Source organism: Lemur catta, chromosome 15, assembly GCF_020740605.2.
Source record: "Lemur catta isolate mLemCat1 chromosome 15, mLemCat1.pri, whole genome shotgun sequence".
NCBI classification, from domain to species: domain Eukaryota; kingdom Metazoa; phylum Chordata; class Mammalia; order Primates; family Lemuridae; genus Lemur; species Lemur catta.
Window position 1 is genome coordinate 9,887,870 of NC_059142.1, and position 21,235 is coordinate 9,909,104.

The 21,235-nt window shown below is 52.7% G+C and overlaps 2 protein-coding genes across 4 annotated transcripts; one reads left to right on the top strand and one right to left on the bottom strand.

Annotated features, from left to right (window-relative positions):
* Window positions 1-7,199: 7,199 nt before the first annotated feature.
* SLC2A4 (solute carrier family 2 member 4) lies at window positions 7,200-13,235 on the top strand. Of its 3 annotated transcripts, XM_045570069.1 has the most exons (12): window positions 7,200-7,357; window positions 7,473-7,535; window positions 8,764-8,880; window positions 8,995-9,167; window positions 9,259-9,383; window positions 9,496-9,611; window positions 9,711-9,873; window positions 9,970-10,157; window positions 10,317-10,421; window positions 10,551-10,652; window positions 11,180-11,383; window positions 11,907-13,235. In XM_045570069.1, exons 2-12 carry the CDS (start codon window positions 7,503-7,505, stop codon window positions 12,108-12,110), a joined length of 1,530 nt encoding a protein of 509 aa, XP_045426025.1. In that variant the 5' UTR covers window positions 7,200-7,357; window positions 7,473-7,502; the 3' UTR covers window positions 12,111-13,235. The 3 variants fall into 3 exon arrangements, with proteins under 3 accessions (XP_045426025.1, XP_045426024.1, XP_045426026.1); XM_045570068.1 differs by having other exon boundaries at window positions 7,201-7,535; XM_045570070.1 differs by lacking the exons at window positions 7,200-7,357; window positions 7,473-7,535; window positions 8,995-9,167 and having other exon boundaries at window positions 8,782-8,880.
* Window positions 13,236-13,432: 197 nt separating this feature from the next.
* Window positions 13,433-19,300, bottom strand: YBX2 (Y-box binding protein 2). Its single transcript, XM_045570071.1, is given in 10 exon segments — window positions 13,433-13,818; window positions 13,922-14,006; window positions 14,363-14,540; window positions 14,788-14,891; window positions 15,035-15,295; window positions 15,297-15,320; window positions 15,918-16,007; window positions 16,872-16,905; window positions 18,305-18,368; window positions 19,012-19,300. Coding segments are annotated over 9 exon segments (1,095 nt in total). The 3' UTR covers window positions 13,433-13,818; window positions 13,922-13,955.
* Window positions 19,301-21,235: the final 1,935 nt, after the last annotated feature.

Here is a 21,235-nt window from a genome sequence, read left to right on the forward strand (position 1 = left end):
TCCAGAGGTCACAGTGGAAGAGATTGAAAGATCAAGTCTTTTTGGAAGATTGGGTCAGATTAGAGGTTATACACCACAGTAGGGGGATGATGGATGATGATATTATGAGTTAAGCAATTGGTATGGAAACCCAACCAACTTGTTTGTTTCTATGGGAAAATGTTCTGAGTTCTGAAAAACTGATACAGGAATGAACTTTGGAAACTTGTAGTATTATTTATAAAGTAATTGGTCACTGATTATTATACTGGTCAGACCAAGAAGTTATAGACCCAAGGCACATAGAATAGTCTAGGTTCTAATTCCACTTCGTTCAGGACTTTATTCTTGGGCCTCAATTGTCTCATCTATGAAACAGGAGTGATAATATTTCTACCTGCTTAGGAAACAAGAGGCTGGGCCAGGTGATTGCCTATGGTTGATTTTGGTGTGAATTTGGGATACAGATCTGGAAAACGAGGGAAAAGTGACCCTTATAGCTAGGGTAATCTTGATTCTGAAATTAGGGATAATACAAGAAAAATATTATAGGCCTATTTTATCTATAAATATAGATGCAAAAATCCTTAATAAAATATTATCTAACTAAATGTAAAAGTGTACTTAAAGAGTAATATATCACAAACAAGGACAGTTTATCCCAGGAGTGCAAGTGTTTCAATATTACAAAATTCACTAATGTTATTCACTACAATAATAGACTAAAGAAAAAAATCATATGGTTACCTCAACTGATAATTTTCAAAAGCATTCATAAGGTTCAACACCTCCTTATCATAACAACTCTTAACAAACAAAGATTAGAAATTCTTATACTTAATGAAAAAAATGTTAGACTCGTATCTTTTATGATTGGAGAAAGGACAAAGATGTTTACATTTACCACTCTTGTTGGACAAAATCCTGGAGGTCTGGACCAATACTACAAGGAAATAAAAGAAATAGTAGTACAGAGATTGAAAGGGACAAAATAAAACTGGTTACTTACAGAGGATATAATCATCTACTTTGGAAACCAATAGAATCAACAGAAGGACTAGTAGAACCAGCGAGTGTTCAGCAAGGTTGCTGTATACAAAATCAACCTACAAAAAAAATCGCTAGTATTTTACTAGACCAGAAATAACCAATTAGAAAATGTAATAAAAATAAAATTCAATTTCATCAGTTACAAAAATTATAATGTATCTAAGAATTAGCCAAGTATTCCTAAGACTTCAGTGGAAAAATATTTTTAATTCTAATAAAGGACATAGAAGCTGACCTGAATAGAGAAATGATCCATGCTCTTGAATGTGATGACCTAATATAAAGATATCAAGTTCCCAGAATTATTTATAATTCACCGTTACCAATAAAAAAATCCAACTGGTGTTTTGTTTTTCAACAGATCTTGTTAAGTTTACCCCCAAATTTGTATGGAGCAATAAAAGACCACCAATGTTAAGTCCACAATGAAAAGAAAGAGTAAAAAGAGGGTGTCTTGCCCCTCCAGAAATTTAAACTTGCTACAAAGTATCACGAAAATCAATTTGTGCAAGAATAGACAAATACACCAATGGAACAGAATACAAACTCAGAGATAGACACTTGTGTATGTCAGAATTTGATATATGGTAAAAGTTGGCTCACTAAAGAGAAAAATAAATTGGATCTCTAACACCTAAAAAAAGGATGAACTCTAGAAGAATCAAAAAAACTTAAATGTGAAAAGTAAAACTGTGAAGTTACTGGAAGAAGATGTAAAAGAATATCTTTGTGGTGCAGAGATGGAAAAGATCATATGCAAATTTTCAAAATCACAAACCATAAGGGAGAAAAAAATGGTCATTTTGATTTCACTCAAATAAAGGACTTCTCTTCAATGAAGTTCACCAAGGAAAAATAATAGGCAGATGATAGGAGGGGAGAAGATATTTGCAATGTCCAATCTGACAAGAAACTGATACCATTTTTTAACAAGTCTTATCAATAAACAAGAAAAATACTCCAAGAGAAAAGAGGCAAAGAATATAAGGAGGAAACTGCAGGCACAGTGGCGTGAGCTTTTAGTCTCAGCTTCAGGATGCTGCCCAGGGGTTCAAGTCCAGCCTCAGCAACATAGTGAGACCCCCCACTCCAAAATATGCATGTGTGTGTGTGTGTGTGCATGGAGGAAATTTGCCAAAGAAGAAAGCCAAAGTGCTGACAAGTGTTTAAAGGGATGTTCCAAACCATAAGTAATCAAAGAAAACTGCAGTAAGATATCATCTCACTTATTTTAATTACAAATATTAGAAATTCAAAAAGTTTCTCATTTATTTGATTAAAATCTCATATAGTCCATTCTGGCTAAAATTTAAAAGACTGATCATATAAGTGTTGATGGAGATGTGGATAAACTGGAACTCTTATACACTACTGGTGAGAATGTAAAATGGTACAACCACTCTGGAAAACAGTTTGGCAGTTTCATAAAAAGTGACACATACACCTATCATATAATCCAGCCATTCTACTCCTAGCTATTTTCCAAGAGAAATGAAATCATATGTCCTTACAAAGACTTGTACATTGAATGTTCCTTGCAGCTTTATTTGTAATAGCCCCAAAGTGGAAACAACCCAAATATCCATCAACAGGTGAGTGAGTAAATTGTGGTATATTCCTACAATGGAATATTACTCAGCAATAAAAAGGAGTAAACTCTTTTTTTTTTTTTTTTTTTTTGAGACAGAGTCTCACTGTGTTGCCCGGGCTAGAGTGAGTGCGTGGCGTCAGCCTAGCTCACAGCTAAACTCCTGGGCTTCAGCGATCCTTACTGCCTCAGCCTCCTGAGTAGCTGGGACTGCAGGCGTGCGCCACCATGCCTGGCTAATTTTTTTCTATATATATTTTTAATTGGCCAGATAATTTGTTTCTATTTTTAGTAGAGACGGAGTCTGGCTCTTGCTCAGGCTGGTCTTGAACTCCTGACCTTGAGCGATCCGCCCGCCTCGGCCTCCCAGAGTGCTAGGATTTACAGGCGTGAGCCACCGCACCCGGCCTTGGAGTAAACTGTTGATACATGCAACATAATACATGAATCTCAAAATCATTATGTTAAGTGAAAGAAGCCAGACAAAACAAGTACATCCTGTATGATTCCCTTTACATCAAATTCTAAAAAATGCAAACTAGTCTATAATGGCAGAAAGCAGATCAGTCCTATGCTTGCCTAGGGGATAAGAGAAAGGTCTGGAGGAAGGGATTACCAAGGGGTACAAGGAAACTTTGGGCAATGAAAGATACATTAATTATCTTGATTGTAGGGATAGTTTCATGGGTATATGCTTATGTCAAAACATCATATTGTACACTTTATTTTTTATTTATTTTTAGTTTTTTATTTATTTTGAGACAGTCTCACTCTGTTGCCTGGGCTAGAGTGCTGTGACGTCAGCCTAGCTCACAGCAACCTCAAACTTCTGGGCTCAAGCAATCCTCCTGCCTCAACCTCCCACATAGCTGGGGCTACAGGCGTGTGCCACCATGCATAGCTAATTTTTTCTATTTCTAGTAGAGAAGGTGTCTCGCTTTTGCTCAAGCTGGTCTCAAACTCCTGAGCTCAAGCTATCCTCCTGCCTCAGCCTCTGAGAGTGCTAGGATTACAAGCAGGAGCCACTGCGCTCAGCCTATTTTTAATTAAAAAAAAATTTTTTTTTTAAAGATAGGGTCTCACTATGTTGCCCAGGCTGGAGTGCAGTGGCTATTCCCAGGCGCAGTTCTCCTACTGATCAGTGCAGGAGTTTTCACCTGCTCAGTTTCCAACCTGGGCCAGTTCACCCCTCCTTAGGCAACCTGGTGGCCCCCTGCTCCTGGGAAAATTGTACACTTTAAATATATGCTGTTGGCCGAGTGCGGTGGCTCACGCCTGTAATCCTAGCACCCTGGGAGGCCAAGGCGGGCAGATTGTTTGAGCTCAGGAGTTCAAGACCAGCGTGAGCAAGAGCAAGACCGTGTCTCTACTAAAAAGATAGAAAGAAATTAGCTGGACAACTAAAAATATATTTTAAAAAATTAGCCGGGCATGGTGGTGCATGCCTGTAGTCCCAGCTACTCGGGAGGCTGAGACAGGAGGATGGCTTGAGCCCAGGAGTTTGAGGTTGCTATGAGCGAGGCTGACACCACGGCACCCTAGCCCGGGCAACAGAGTGAGACTCTGTCTCAAAAAATATATATGTTGTTTATTGTATGTGAATTATACCTCAATTAAGCTGTTTAAAAACAAAAACAAAAGACCTTTTCAATCTATTCTAAGCACTATATAAATATTATTCACCTTCATTAACACCCTAAGATGTAGATACTATTATTATCTCCCTTCTCATTTTACAGATGACACATATGGCATGAAGAGCTTAGGTAACCCTCAAAGGGCACAAAGTTAGTAAGTAACAGAGCTGGGGCTCAAGGTCAGGCAGTTTGGGCCCAGGGTCCATACGCTTAACTATGCTGCCTCTGGGTGGATGCTCATTGAGAGGCTAGGGTGGTGGCAGAAACCTCCTGCACTGCTGATGGAAGTAGAATGAGACAGCCATTCTGAAGAGCAAGCTAGCAGTACTTAGTCATTAGGTATAAGAACACCCTATGACTCAGCAATTCTGGTCCTGCAGTTAGATATAAATATAGACACAGTCATAGACATAGACATAGATGTATCTTCCAGAGAAGTTCTCACAAGGGTCTATAAGGAACCTTGTATGAAAATATTCATTGCCATATTATTTGTTGCAGCTGGGAATTGGAAGTGACATGGGATAGCTGGCAGGTAAAATGTGGTGTGACTCACACTGTAGAGTGTCACGCAGCAATACCTTTGATAATCATAGAGCACGAGTGGATTTTAAAAACATAGTGCTTACTGAAAATAAGTAAGATTAGAATGAAATATACAAGATGCTATTTACATAACTTAAAAATATTTACACACAAAATTGTTCATATTTTGCAAGAGCACAAAAAAGTAAACACTAAATGCATTGAAATGGTTGCCTTTTTTTCCTAATGTCTTTTTCTGAGAATGGAATGGTAGCCTTTTGAAGGAAGAAAAAAATGGATATGGAAAGAAATAATTTTATTTATTATTATTGTTATTATTAATTTTAGAATTAGATTCTCACTCTGTCACCCAGGCTGAAGAGCAATGGCACGATCGTTGCTTACTGCGGCCACAAACTTCTGGGCTCAAGCAATTCTCCTGCCTTAGTCTCCCAAATAGCAGGGACTATAGGTGTGTGACACCACACCTGCTTAATTTTTCTTATTTTTTGTAGAGACGGGGTCTCACTATGTTGCCTGGGCTGGGAAATAAATAATCTAAAAAATAAATATAGGACATAGATCAACGAAGACAATATGCCAAGAACTGTATCATTAATTCAATCTTCTGCACCTGAGACTCAAATATATAAACAAAATATAGAGAAGAGATGAGAAGAGGCAGTATTGCTGGAGTTCAGAGGTCAAGGTCTCTCTCCAGAAGCTGGAAGCAAAATAGACCTGTAGAGTAGGAGTTGGGCGTGGGGGGAGCTTTTTTTGAAGGATGAATAGGAGTCCTTTGGCATTCCAGACTGTGGGGAGGATTAGTGCAGCAAAGGTACCAAGAAGGGGTGAAAGAGCAGTGTGTTCTGGGTAGAAGTAGTCAGGCATTGCCCAGAACATGAGAGCAAAGGAGAGAAGGTAAGGCAGGAGAGATTGGTAATGCAGAGATAGGAGAGGCAGGAGGCTTTGTTCACTCTGAAAAAGGGTTTGAACTTGACAATGGGGGCAACAAAGAATCAGTGAAGTCTTAGGTGACAGTGATGAGGTCACACCCTTGAAAACTGTACTGTGCCATCCTTGTAAGGGAAAAGGAGTTGCAGGAAGACCAGTCAGGGTGATGGTGGTCTGGACTAACGTGGCAGCAGTACAAGTGGAGAAAATCAGACGAATGTGAAAGGGTTTAGGTCAAAACCCCAATGTTGAGGTCTAACTGGCTAAGGAAGAAAGGAGCGGCGTGGGACAGGAGGAACCAAGCATGATTTCCACCATAGGAGCGACTGGGTGGGTAATTCACTGGGATAAGGAAGTTAGGAGGAGGAGCAGGTTTGGACATGCTGATCACGTGAGCTGCCCCATTCAGGCTGTAACTGGACACCTGGATCTGGAGCTCTAGAGAGAGGCCTGGGTTGGATGTCACCAGCCTTAGGGAGGTAGCATGACGAGAGACAGTGGGTCGGAGACTACCCTGATCCAATCCGCTGAGGTTCCTCGCTCTCCCTCCAGGTGGCAGTACAGCCCTGCAATTCTGAGGCCCATTTTCTGATCCACGCGTTCTCCACACTCTGCGTGCTCCGCTTCTCTGTCTCTGCACAGCCGACCCTAGATCGCGCCCTCTCTACTGGGCAGGATTTAGCTGAGAATCCAAACCCCGAGTGGCCTCTGGAGAGCGTGTCGTCCACGCGGGCAGCACATGGTGGCAGTTCAGGATCCTCAGGGCTGGTAGTGCGGTCCGCGTGACCAACTGTCCCTCGGGCCGCCTCCAGGAACCAACACGGGAAATGTGTGTAAGGGAAGGACCGGATAGGCAGTGCCTGGAGCGGGGATATACATTGAAAGACAAGACCACGGAGCCCAGCCACCCGACCCTCTATGAACGGCATTTCCTGGTTTCCAAGGCCACCCTCGCGTGGGAAGCGTGTCATGGACCCTTTAAGGCTCCATATCCCTGTCTTCCCCCGCCTGGAACAGGCCGGGACACCCGGGACCTGACATTTGGCAGCTCCCAACGTGGGAGCTAAAAATAGCCGCTCCGGGTTACTTCGGGGCATTGCTCCTCATCCACCCCGCGCGCCAGCTCGCGCGGTCTCTCACGTGGCTGGATTCCGCCCCCCCTACCCCCGGGCCGAGAACACCTGGCCCATCCCCTCCTCTCTGACCCCACTGTCCAGACCCGTGGCGCCAGACTTGAAGGTTCTTCTGCAGCTCGGGACTTTAGCTGGTGGGCGGAGTCCTGACACGTGGGTGGGCAGGGCCTTTTGTTCTTAGGATCCTTTTCACAAAACTTCCCGGCTCCAGGCTGGCGGGAACCGGAGGGGCGTGTGTCGCCAGCCACGCTGAGGAGGCGTGGCTTCACTGGTCACCCCCACTAACTCGAGCCAAGCTCTAAACCCCAGTCTTAGAGAGGGGGCGTGGCCTTCTGGGGTGTGCGGGCTCCTGGCCAATGGGTGCTGTGGAGGGCGTGGCTCTTGGGGAGGACGGGGATGAGGTGGCCGGGGCTCCTCGCCTCTTTTCTCCCAGCCGGGCTCCGACAGATCCCTGGGAGCCCTGCTGCTTTCTGCCTCCTTGGCTTGTGACTGTAAGTCCTACCAGGCCAGCCCTCTGCACGTCGCTCCGGGACCCCCGTGGCCCCCGCGGCCTCTGTCCGCCAGGCCTGGGCCACAGATCCCCAGTCGCCTTTCTCATCACCGCAGCCCCTGAGCCTCCAGCTCTTCTAAGACAAGATGCCGTCAGGCTTCCAACAGATCGGCTCTGAAGTAGGGTTCAGCGCGCGGGGGCGAGACGGGGACACGGGTCCCATTTTTCCTGGGCTGGGGTCGTGGTTGGGGTCAGCTGGGGGCGTTCCCTGCGCAGGCGCAGGGGGTGGAGGTGGGGGGCTGGCTATTTATACCCTGCCTGGCCAACCCGTGACTGTCGGATTCCAGTCCTACCAGGACACAGAGTGGGTCTGGGAGACCTTTCGGGGGCACAGACAACTTGGTTCTGCGAGTCCAGGGTTCGTCCCCTTGCCTAGCTGCGCCGGAATCGGGGACACCTTGCCCTCGATCCAACTTGGGAAAGCAGATCCAGGCAGGTCTTGCCCTCCAGGAGCTGTCTGTCCCAGCTCGCGGGCAGTGTTTCGAGGACTGGAGGCTATGCGTGGGCCCCCACCCCCACTCCTGGACGCCCTCCAGGACGCTGAACTTTCCCTTGGCCCCATGGTTGGTGGAGGGGCAGAGGGGAGCGTCAGCCCCCCCTACCCCAGCTCAGGTTTCCGCTTGGAGACAGTCTGTGCCGCCAGCGAGCGGCCACCACTGCCACCGCCCCTCACACCACCTTCCCGCCCTCCTCCCCTGGGCATAGCTCTCCCAGGCAGAACCCCTGCATGGTACCCCGTCTTTGGTCGAGCTTAGAGCGGGGTGGGAGGCTGCCCGAGATGGCCATGGAATTGCACTTCTTGGGCCTGTTGGGAGCCTCCTGGAGCTAGCTGAGAGAACCCCAGAGGGCAGGAAAGAGGACAGTGGCTGATGATAATAATGCACTTGTTAGTTTGTAAAACCAGCACTGTCAGGAATACTGTTAACATTTGATTTTGATTTTCACGACACTCACTGACAGGTAGGCAAGGCAGGCAACATCACCTGCATTTCACAGAAGAGGAACGCTAGATTCAGAATGGGGAAGTGACTTGCCCAAGGTCACACAAATCTGAGCTCTTAAGGACAAGCCTGTCCCAAGGTCACAGAGGGATTTTGAGATTTAAGTCCTCAAACATTCGTCTGCCTTGTGGACTCAAATGTCTAGTTTTTCCCCTGCCCTGCTGCTTCTGAGCTCTGCGTGCTCCTGTTTACATTGAGATCTTTGTGCAACTCCTAATATGGGCCAGTTTCCCTCACCCAACATGTTGGATGGAACCCAGTATCTTCAGGCTCCAGCTGGGCCTGGGCCCCTAGGGGCAGGAAAGCATGGTTCCATATGACATGCCCTGTGCTTCTGCCTGTCCAGGATGGAGAACCCCCTCAGCAGCGAGTAACTGGGACCCTGGCCCTTGCTGTGTTCACTGCCGTTCTTGGCTCCTTGCAGTTTGGCTACAACATTGGGGTCATCAATGCCCCGCAGAAGGTGAGGGGCCTACAGCTGGCAGGGTGTGGGGTGCCCAAACAAAGAGGCTGGGGGCTTCAGGTTTGGCAGAAAGGGAAGGGTGTGTAGGGAATCACTCCTGTGCTGTACCCCCAGGTGATTGAACAGAGCTACAATGAGACGTGGCTGGGGAGGCAGGGGCCTGAGGGACCTAGCTCCATCCCACCGGGCACCCTCACTACCCTCTGGGCTCTCTCCGTGGCCATCTTTTCTGTGGGCGGCATGATTTCCTCCTTCCTCATTGGCATCATCTCTCAGTGGCTTGGAAGGTTTGGAGCTGGAGGGCCCGGGTGAGGGAACGGAGAGGGAGCCACAGCATGGTGACCTAACCCTCACAGCCCCACTCTGCCTGCCTACCAGGAAAAGGGCCATGCTGGTCAACAATGTCCTGGCAGTGCTGGGGGGTGCCCTCATGGGCCTGGCCAATGCTGCTGCCTCCTATGAGATGCTCATTCTGGGACGATTCATCATTGGCGCCTACTCAGGTACCCACAGGCACCACAGCCCTGCCCAGTGCCCTGTTTTCTTTCACCCTGCTTGGGCTTTCAGATGGGAGTGGGCACCTGCCCTCAGCCCTCTCTTCTTCCCTCTGCCCAGGGCTGACGTCGGGGCTGGTGCCCATGTACGTGGGGGAGATCGCCCCCACTCACCTGCGGGGCGCCTTGGGGACACTCAACCAACTGGCCATCGTCACTGGCATTCTGATCGCACAGGTGACCAGGCCTGGCCTCATGAGGGGCTGGGCAGGGGTTGGGGTGGACCACCAGGGTAAGACAGCAGGGCCTTACCTCTTTCCTAACCTTCTTCTGCAGGTGCTGGGCTTGGATTCCCTGCTGGGCACTGCTGCCCTATGGCCGCTGCTCCTGGGCCTCACAGTGCTACCCGCCCTCCTGCAGCTGGCCCTGCTGCCCTTCTGCCCCGAGAGCCCTCGCTACCTCTACATCATCAGGAACCTGGAAGGGCCTGCCAGAAAGAGTGAGCTTTCACCCTGCAGTCTTGCCCAGCCCATGCCTCCACCCCATCTTGCTAGCACCTAGGCCTGACCCCTCAGGCCCGACCTCCCACCCCCAGGTCTGAAGCGCCTCACAGGGTGGGCCGATGTGTCTGGAGCTCTGGCTGAGCTGAAGGATGAGAAGCGGAAGCTGGAGCGTGAGCGGCCACTGTCCCTACCCCAGCTCCTGGGCAGCCGTACCCACCGGCAACCCCTGATCATTGCAGTTGTGCTGCAACTGAGCCAGCAGCTCTCTGGCATCAATGCTGTATGTATGGGCAGCCCCTAGGCAGGGCCTGGGCAATAGCCCAAGGGGATGGGAGAAGGGAGCAAGCCCCCTCCACTAAAACTCAAGGTCAGGCTTGTTGTGGCTGAAGTGGAGGAAAGGACATCCTTGCCATCACCTTTTTTTCTCCACCACCTCTAGGTTTTCTATTATTCGACCAGCATCTTTGAGACAGCAGGGGTAGGCCAGCCAGCCTATGCCACCATAGGAGCTGGTGTGGTCAACACAGTCTTCACCTTGGTCTCGGTAACTGCTCACCTCTGGAATGGCCCACTCCACTGGCTTCACATCCCTGGGTGTCCCCGAGGTCCCACTCTTGGGGACCCACTTCCTGTGTCCTGAAGGCCCTCTGCCAAGCTCTGACTCTTCCCACAGGTGTTCTTAGTGGAGCGGGCTGGGCGCCGGACGCTACATCTCCTGGGCCTGGCGGGCATGTGTGCCTGTGCCATCTTGATGACTGTGGCTCTGCTCCTGCTGGTGAGGCCTGAGAGGCTGGGAGGGGGCCAGCAGCCCGACCCATGGGAACAGCCCCAAGAGGCTCTGTGGCCAGCCAGGGCCGCTCCTTTAATCCTGGGGCCACCTCTATGCCACGACTGTGGGTGGTTGGCTCCAGAGTCTGCTGGGACTGTGGTCTGTGCTCCTGAGGGACCCAGGAGCTGCACTGAGGCCTGCTGGGGGAGGCTGTGGCCTCCTCTGGCAGCCAGGAGGGAGAGCCCCTGTCAAGCCTCAGGAACAATAATTTCTAATGACCCAGCTTTAGAGCCAACGGGGGGTCAACCATCATAAGAGCTGAAAGGCCATGACGTTTCCTTTGCCTTGAACCCACTTGAGGCAGCCGGCAGAATGTCAATGCTCAGAAATGCCGAAGAGCCTGTTCCAACCCAGGGCGCAGGCCCCTCACAAGCTGCTAGGAGGGGTAGATTTTAGTTTCCCTCTGGGTTGAGGGCAAGAGAAGATCCAGAAAGGCCTGAATTGGATTCCCTACCCTCCCTACCTGGCCCTAGGAACGGGTTCCAGCCATGAGCTACGTCTCCATCGTGGCCATCTTTGGCTTTGTGGCATTCTTTGAGATTGGCCCTGGGCCCATCCCCTGGTTCATCGTGGCCGAGCTCTTCAGCCAGGGACCCCGCCCAGCAGCCATGGCTGTGGCTGGTTTCTCCAACTGGACATGCAACTTCATCATTGGCATGGGTTTCCAGTATGTCGCGGTAGGTCCTCCAGCCCTCCCCCAGGCTCCTCTCCCACACCGCAGGCAGAGGGGGCGACTCACAGCCAGCCCACTGCTTTCCAGTCGGGGACGCCCCCAGCTGCTGGCCACTGGTCTTTGGATCACTTTGTTGAACCCCCTGCTCCACCAGAATCAGAGGAAAGAATGAGACAGACCTAGGTCGGATAGTGACTGTTGTCTTCAAAACAAACCAGGGGCATAACCTAACTTAGAACAGGAATAAAATTATAGACTTTCATACTACAAATGGCTGGGAATCTCCTGAGTGCCATAACTCAGGATGGGGAAGAGGGCAGAGAACCAAAGGAGAATTGGGGTTCAGAGAATCCTTTTTTCAGTGTAATTTCTCATTCCCGGTGATTTCCCTTGTCCTCAAAGGAGCCAGCTGCTTTCTGCAGTAGCCTCAGCCCCTTGTGAGAGCCTTTAGTTCCTGGTTTGCCTGGAGTCACTCCCCTTCCTTCCCCACCCCACGCTGTCAACACCACTTTCTCCACCCACCCCAGGATGCCATGGGTCCCTACGTCTTCCTCCTGTTTGCGGGCCTCCTCCTTGGCTTCTTCATCTTCACCTTCCTAAGAGTACCTGAAACCCGCGGCCGGACGTTTGACCAGATCTCAGCCACCTTCCACCGGACACCCTCTCTTTTAGAGCAGGAAGTGAAACCCAGCACGGAACTTGAGTACTTAGGGCCAGATGAGAATGACTGAGGGGTCAAGGCCGGGGTGGGAGAGCCAGCTTTCTCTACCCCCCAGAGAGACCCCCTCCTTTCCTCTGCAGCACTTTAACCCTCTCTTCCCCATCACTGCCAGGGTGGAGAAAACCCCTGCAGCCTGGTAGAATTGGGAAGCGGGAGGGAAGGGTGGTCTGAGCACCCCCTCACTCCCCTCGTGTGACTCTTGGATATTTATGTGTTGTGGTTATGCTGTGGCCATCATGGTGGGCCATTGTCCCCTTCCCCACCCTTCCCACATAGTCCAGCCCTTTCCTCCCCACCCCTACCCAGACTCCACTCCAGAATAAGTTCTTTCCCTGCTAGAGAAGAGGGATTGGAGGGAGGAGAGGCCAGATTGACTTTTTCGGTGGGACAAACTGAAGCACAGAGCAGGACGTGACTTTCCCACCACCTTGGACTCCTCCTACAACCTGGGACTTCACTGAATTCTTGCCACATGGACTCTGGGCAAATGGGATTCTGTCTTGTCCCCTCCTGTGCAAAGGACTCAGCCTCTGTCACTGCAGGCTCAGCCTTCCAGGGCGAGACGGAACAGGAAAAGTATGTGCCCATGTATGGTAAGAGAAAGGGACAACAAACTCCCACCTCTAAACTTAGGGCTACCCCGATTATCCCCCAAGGCTGCCAAGCAGGGACTCCAGCTCTTTCTTCCTCTCCCTGCCTGGGAGGGTGCTATACCCACAGGCTTTTGACCAACTAAGGGAAAGAGGGGAATTGAAAGGCTGTCTGTAAACACTGGGCTGGGAGGAGCCTTCAGATATTTTTGTATACGTGAAAAAGAGGTAGAAAAAAGAAACCAAAGGTCTGTTGTACTAAATGTGTACATATAGATACATCTATAAAGTCACTGTTTGAAGATGAATGTCCTGTCATGGAGGCTACTCAAGGATGGGCTGAAACAGGGACCATAACTTCCCTCCTCCCTCTTCCTCTCTCTCCATCCTGCCTCAGCTCAAGGACTCAGAATCCTGTGGATGCAGTTACTCATGCCTCTACTTACATTTCTATGAGTGGCTTTATTAATAGTGAATGCTCAATAAATTGTAGCTGCAAGTGCTGGGCACTGCTCTTGGCACTCTGCAAAACACTCACTCTGCAAGGGAAGTGTTAGCCCATTTTACAGATGGGGCAGCGAATCTCATGGGTGAAGGCACTTGTTCAGACCTGTCCAGCTAGAAACACTGGAGCAAGGGTTCAAGACCAGGCCCTGCCCATGGCCCCAAATCCCCCTTCCCACTGTGGCTCAACAGTGAGTTACCAGCAATTCTCAAAACAGAAAAGAGGCAGAGACTAGACAACAGGAAAGCCTGTTTTTGTTTTTACTGGAGGCTCAGGTGGCATGTGACAGTTCATAAAATGGCTTCAGAGGTAGGTGGAAGGGAAACAAAAAATAAACTGGGGTGGGAAAGAAAAACAACCAGGAGGAGGTAAGAGCTGGCTGGTTCCTTCGCAGCCTGATCTAGGGGAGGGAGCTGGTGCCTCTGAACAAGAAGGATGGATCCCTTCCTTCAACCCTTGACAGAAAGTGGAAAAAAAAAAAAAAAAGCAAAAAGGCTGTTGCTTTGGCGCTCCTGAGTCTCAAGGAAAAGGGGAAAAGCTGGTGTTCTGATGTCATGAATTATGGGAAACGGGGGAGGGGGTGCTGGGTAGGGTACAGGTCAGTTGGAAAAACTGGCAGATACCTGAGAGAGAAAGAAATGCACGAGCCATGAATAAGAGCAACTTATCATCACGACCCAGTCCCCCACCTCTTGGCCACCTGCCCTGAGCAGAGCAGCCACTCACCAGATGGTAGCTCTGGGTGTCCTTTGAGTTGGAATCACTCCAGCATGGTGGTGGTGGGGTCCCCACTGTTGATGGGGGCTGAGGTCTAGAGAACAGCGGTGACCAGCTGAGATTCTCTTGTTCTTTAGGGTCCCCAACTTCAACCTCCCACCATTTCTCTTCCCCTCCCCCCCCAACCAGTTCCCCAATTCACGTCCCCAAGCCAGTGCTGGGTGCTGTGGCTCCAGGTGGAGCTGAGGGGGAGTCTGCAGGGATGGCATGGGCTAGATTGCCTCTGCTGGGGCTTCCTGGTGGGAACAGGGCCAGGGGACAGAGGAGCAAAGGGGTAGAGTAGGAAGGGAAGGGAAAAGAAAAGGACAGAAAGGAGGGGAGGGAAGGGGAGCTGGTCCCAGCCTTTTCGTTCATCCCATCCTGGCAGATTAGGCATCCCAGGGTCCTCACCTCCGGGACTGTGGGCTGCCGGGGGCCAGGGGGCTGCTGCCGTCGCCTCTGGAAGTAAGGACGGTTTCGTGGGCGCTGGGGCTCAGGCCGGGAACCATCAGTAGGGCCTTGGCTGGGCTTGGTCTCGCCATCCCCACCTTCTGTGGTTGGCTGCTGGGGTGGCCTGGGGCGGAAAGGCCTAAGGAGAGAGACAGGGGCCCTGAAGGGACCATGGAACCAGGGTAGACCGCCTTCCTCCCAGGTCTCCCCAGCTGCCCTGCCCCCACCTCCAGGAGCCAGGCTTCCAGCCCATGAGCACCAGCTTCCCTCTAGGCACCTCTCACCAGGGGCTTCAGGCTCTTTCCCTTCCTGTCCTCCTGCCCCTTCCACAGGGGACGGACACTGGCAGAGGAAGGAAGAACAGAGCCCCAAGAAGAGAGTCTTACCTTCGGTACCTGGGCCGGAATCTGGGTGGGGGGACTCGTTCATCTCCCTGCTGTTGGTCCCCCTCCAGTGGGGCTGTCTCTTTGGGTTCTACCCCATCAGTGCCCTAGAAACATAAAGGTCCAGGTGAGCTGTGGGGACACCAGCTGCCCTGGGGCCAGACTATCCACAGCTCTTCCCACCTCCTTTGGGGACCGTGGTCTTTGTCCTTGCCAACTCCCCAAAGCTCGGTAACTGGCTTCCCCTCACCTCTACAGACTGCTGCTGGTTGGGGGGCCGAGGGCCTCGCACAAACCGCCTTCGGTAGAAGAAGGGTGGTGGGCGCCGTCGTCTGGGCCGCTGCCCAGAGTCTTCAGCCCGCTCCCCTTCACTTCCAGGTTCTGTCCCCCCTGAGGGAGCCTCTGCCACCATGGGTGGTGGGGCAGCTGGGCGAGGCCGGGGGATGAATCGGCGGAACCTGCGTCGGTTGGGGGCATAGCGGCTGCCCTTCACTGGCACCCCCCCCGGGCCCCGTTACATTGGCAGCTTCTGCGCCCTGGGAAGGTGGAAAGGGAATAGTCAGAACCTGCTCCAAACGCATGACACTCCCTAACTTGACTCCTTCGTGTCTTCCCCTTCTTCTAGGGGAAGTCCCCTCTCCAGCTTTCCTTTAGCTCCTCTAACTTTTACTTTTTTCTACCCTCCCAACGGGCAATACAGTGTTTACACCCATCTGGGAAGTAGCAACTTGTCCTTCTGAAAGAACTGCTACTGTAGCCTCCCAAATTTAAGGCTGGGGGAAGGGCAGGAGTGGAAGAAGGCCCGGCAGCAGGCATGCGTCTGTTACTCCAGAGCGCTGACTCTGAGAAGGGTCCTTCGGGGACAAGGCCCCACATGGAGAACAGACGAAGAAGTGCTTGGAGAACTACGGAGACGAAATCCAGACACTACAGACTGATGACAGGGACATATTCTTTAGGATATCCCTTAGAGTAGCCATGACCTTAAAGATGACAACCTCTGGGTGAGAGAACACAGTCCCATTTCCACAGCCAAGACAGAACTGGCCCCAGGGGGGTCAAAGCCTGCGATGACCTCCAGGCCACCCTCCCACAAGCCTGGCCGACTCAGTACCCCACAGCAGCCCCCAAACCTTCTCTCCTTCCACGACATCAAACTCCACAGTCTCCCCATCTCCAACGCTGCGCAGAAATTTCCTGGGGTTGTTTCTTTTAATAGCTGTCTGAATGGGGGAAAGGCCGTGAGAAAGGGTTGACAGCAAGACAGCAGTCTCTCTCGCCCCTGCTGGGTCCACCACCCAATTTCATTCTTTGCAACTTTTTACTTGGGGTCTGGGGCTAGAGGGTGGAGCAAGGAGAGGGTGGTCAAAGTTTAGTAGGGGGAAGGTCAGCAACTAGAGGCCTCAGGGATTGTGCAGTTACCACTGTCCCCAGGACACGCTCCCTTCCCCCTTTACCCCTCAGGGATTTCAGAAAGGGAGGCAAGAACTATGAACTTAAAGGCAAAACAAACACCAGAGAGTCTTAAGTCGCAAAGTGGGCAAAACATACTGTGCTTCTTACCTCAATCCCACTGAGAGCGCTTTTCACCAAAGCAGTGGTTCTCAAACTGCAGCATGCATCAGAATCACCTGGAGAGCTTGTTAAAACAGATTGCTGGGCCCCAGCCCCACATCTGATTGATTCAGTAGGTCTGTGGTGGGGCCTGAGAATTTGGATGTCAGGTGATGCTGCTGCCAGCGCAGGGACCACACTTTGAGAACCACTGCACCCAAGTATCTTTTCCCTCCAAAAAGTGCCTGAGCCCTTCCTGAAGTGTCAACAGGTCCCAGAAGGTAGTGAGTATGCCAAGCCCAGAGGGCAAAACACGCACAACTCTGACAGCCATTCAGTAACCCAACACAAGTGGGGTTAATGGTGGTTGATACAGGCACCCGAGCAGGTGGGAGGGGAGCTATTTCCTGGTGGGCAGGCCATGGTGAAGGAAAAGCCGGAGAAACATGACTGACCATGCCGCTAAGGATCATGGCAAAGGCCTTCAAAGAGAGGGCTGGTTCTTCCTCCCAGAAAGCCAACCTAGCTCTTACCTGGTGAACAAAGACATCCTCCTTGGTGTCATTCCTGCAAAACAGGATGGTTTGTTAAGGGGGTGACTTTGGTAAAGTGCTCAGTTCCACTGAGGCCCCCCACTAAATATCCATTCCTAAGGTTGGTGGGCCCATCTGCTGCAGCTTCCACAGTTACAGGTAGGCAGGGCACCCCAGAAGCTGATGTAGACAGAAGTACACCTAAAACCTCAGTGTGAACCTGGACTTCAGGAAGAAAGGGCGGAGAAGGCAAAGGCACCTTGAAGGATCTAAGTGCTCCACTTTCTACCCCAGGGGCACCTTAGAACCTGCTGGTGCTGGATGTAACCGTCCCCAGCCAACACCCTTCTCCTTCAACCCCCATTAGGGTTGGAAAATTCCACTGTCTCCTTCCTTCTCTACATGCAAGGAGTGAGAGTGGGGATGTGGCCAGAGATGCAAAACAAGTTTGGGAAGAGGATATGTCAAGAACTTGCTCTAAACAGCCACCAAGACCTTATTCTTACCCTCAGCCTAAAGATATCCCCCATGGTTAGGCCCTCTCAACACACACAGCGACCAAGGGTGAGAGAGAAGAAAAGCCCACCCATTCTCTATCACTACCTTGCCTAGTACCCAGGTTTATACTAGAACCCCAGTGGGTGTGGAGGGGAGGCGAGGGAGAAGTTTTCCTCGAGGGATTCCCTGCAGGAGTCCACCGTTTCCAGAATTAGACAGGGACCCTTACCCAGAACAAACGTTCTAAAGCATTTGGATCTGCACAAAGGTCAGCCTGCTAAGAGGGAAGTAGGGCCTCCCAGGAGGGCTGGGCTGGGCAGGGTGCCCGGGCTGGGGAAGGGCCCACTGGGGAGACCTGGCTCTGCTCAGAATTCACCACTCCAACCTCTCCCCGGGCCAGGAGGGTGGGGCTGCCAACTGAAGGAAAGCAGCAGCCTCTTGCTAGGCTAGCTCCTTTCTCCTTCCCCCACTGCCACCCTCAGTCCCAACAGGTGGAGGATTCGGATGAGCCACAGCTCTTTAAGGGAGATGAGTGGTGAGGGTGCCACGAGTGCTGCCCATAACAGGAAGTCAGTCAGGATTCCAGCCAGGAGCCCTGAGGAGCAGAGAACCCTATACATTCTGCCCCAAAGGCACGACAAACTGAAAATAATGAGGCAATTCCAGAAGGTGAGACAGAGAAGCCGGGAGGGTCAGAGCCAGGTTTGCCAAGTTCCGGGATGGTTAATCCTCTGCTGCCCTTGAAGATGTGGAGGCGGCTTCATCTTGCCACTAAGCACACATTTGTTGTGCAGTTAAAGACTTTCAACCAGCACCAGCTGGACATTGCAACCACGTGCCTTGGCAGGGGTAGAGATGAGGTTGTGAAGGCATCCAATCCCACAGGCTAGTTTGGAAGATACCTATTCCACCCCCGCCCTGGGTTCCTTGGATACCTGTTGATGAATCCGTAACCATTCCGGACGTTGAACCATTTGACAGTGCCCAGGACTTGGATTGCTGCCATGCAGAGATGCAGTGGGGACAGTTAGATGGGGGGGAAAGATGGATGGAGTTGGACTGTTTTGAGACACTCCAAAAGCTAACCTACTTCCTTATTACCTGTTAAGCTTACCTTCAAGCCAACCAGGTTTCACTAATAGCTTCAAGGTATTCTTACCCCAGTTCTACCAAATGGAATCACCCACACAGGGACTCAGGCTTTCAAAACCCTTCCAACTCTAAGGAATGTTCCTCATATCCTACAAATCCAGGCCCTTCACCTAAAACTGGGTACTCAGCTGGTTCATACCTGAGGGCTTCTCTACCCCTCCCAGCGCACCTGCTTCAGAGGTTTAACTAGTACTAATCCCAGTCAACTAGGCCAAGTGTGCCGCCCCGGGGGCGTGGCCAGACCCTGAGACTTCATTCTCCACCCCAAAGCCCTAGCTGAAACTGAGGCCCCGCCCTCCCCCCCAAGAAGGCACTGGCAGGATTTCCCATCAGGGGAATCCACTTTAGTCCGCTGCTCCCAGCCCAGTTAGTGCTTTGGGCCTCTGGGCCAGGCTGCCTTTGGCTTCCCAGATCCTGCCAAGCTCCACGCTGCCCCTCCCCCAGCCCGCCGACCCCTTAGAGCCGCCCTGGCACGCGCCCCCCCCCTCACCCAGCACCGGCTTGTCCGCCTGACTCCGGGCCGGGGGTGCGGGGGTCCCCGAGGCTGCCGTCGCCGGGTTGCCAGGGTTGCGGGGGCCTGGCGCTGAGGGGGTCCCAGCAGCGGGGCCCGAGGCGGCTCCGCCCCCGCCGCCGCCCGCCCCGCTGCCTGGTTTCTGCGGCTCCCCTGCAGGCACCGGTACTACCACCGCTACCACCCCTGCCGCCGTCGCGGGCACCGTCGCAGGCACAGTCGCCGCGGGGGCCGCTGTCGCCACCGCTGCCACCTCCGCCTCGCTCATCCCTCCGGGTCCAGTACCGGCCCCCGCCGCCACCTCCTCCTCCGCCACCGCCGCCGCCACCGCCCCGGCCCCTCCCCCGGCTCGCGAACCCGCCGCCCCGCTCGGTCCTCGCGCCCCGAGCCTCGCCCGCACACCGGCAGCGAACCCGCAGCCGAGGCCAATCGCAGCCCGCTGCCGCGGCGCGCGCAGACCCCGCCTCCCGGCCACAGGCCAATCCTAGCCGAGCAGTCCCCCGGCCCGCACGCCGACCCCGCCTCCCGGACTTCGCGCGGAGGCCTAGGCCCCCGCCCGCCTCCCCGTAAGTACACCTGGGCCCCGCCCCGGGACACCACGTGACTGATCCCAGCCCAACCCATTGGCCGACGGCCTCTTTCCCCTCCCCCTCCGCCCCTTTTCACCGGCCGCGGGAAATCAAACGGGCTGGTGGCGCCCCAACCGCCACCTGGCCTCTGCGCGGAGGGCGGGGCCAGGGACGCAGCTCGCAGGTTACTCCTGACTACCCGGGTAGGGGGCGGGAGTCAGCAGCCTAGATTCCGGCAGTGAGCGCGCCGCTCACCTCTGCCCTCGAGGCCGACCTGGCGCGTACACTGCCGGGTGTAGACGCCTTCTCCCGCCACCGACACCTTTCGTACCGTCGCCCTAAGGGATGCCCCCGCACACCCCCGGGACAAGCTGGAAAGCGCGGCGGAACGATGTTCCCAGCTCATAGGTGCTCTCATAAGCCGGGCCCCTCACTTTTATTATGTTTGCTCTTGAAACAAAGTTTGCATGCGGTACGGTGCACAGCTTCCCCGCCGAGTTTTGATAAATGTGTCTACCCACGTGGCCAGCGCCCTAATCAAGCTATTTCTCCTTACTCCGGGAAGGTCCCTGGAGCTTTCAGGCAATCCCAGCCTCCCCACAGAACACCGCAGTTCTGATGTCTGCCACCCTAGACCAGCGTCAGAGTCCCCCGCGTGTGCGTGCCGGGCCCTGTGGCGTCCGGCCAGGTGCCAGGCTCCAGCCGACCCAAGGCCTTTGCACACGCAGTTTCCTCCGCCCGGAACGCGCCCTTGTGTGTCCTAGGGTGGCTCTCGTCTTCAAGTACCAGCTTACATATCACTCCTCTCCACTACAATACCACACCATCCCTTATTTTTCTCGTGGCATTTTTGAAAATAGGAAATGATCCTGACCATTTGCTTATTTATACCATTAACACACAGGCGCGCGCAGGCACGCTAGGCTGTAAACTCCACAGCAATAGTACTTATATCTGCCTCCCAGAGCAGTGCCTGGCACAACGTAGACGCTCAAAATTAATATATTGAGTAAATGAATGGTCCCCATTACACAGATTAGAAGACGGAGGCGAGGTACGAGGCTTGTCCCAGGTTTCTCCGGAGTCCAGACGTCCAGCCCGGGACGCGCAATGTCCCTCCCAAAATAATGAAGCCTCTACTCCAAAGGGCCGCTTCCCCCACCCGGGAGGACGCGCGTGGCGCTGGACAGCGCATATTTTTAGCCAGGACAGAGCGCCCCAGACAGCACACGTGCCCCCAGGCGCTGCTCGGCGCTCCCCACGTGCGCTTCCCCCGGGCTAGTGTCCCAGGCCAAGCCCGACGTCCTCGCCGCAGCCCGCGACCGCAGCGCCGCCTCTCCCGGTCCCGGCGCGCCCTCTGCCGGCCAGGCCTCCCGGTCGCGCTTGGTCGCAGTCCCTCCGCCAGCCACCCCGCCCACCCCACCCTGCGGCCCTTTCGGAGTTGAGGATTCTGATTTCCAGCGCATCGGTCACAAGGACAGAAAAAGAGAAAAGACGAAGCCATGAAGGATACAGAAATCACCATCACCACCCTTCGACTGTTAAGGACCCAGGTACCTGTGCCTGGCCCGAGCTCGAGGAACGCGAGAAGAGACCGAGGCTGGGCAAAAGCAAGCAAGACGTCTCAGCGTGAG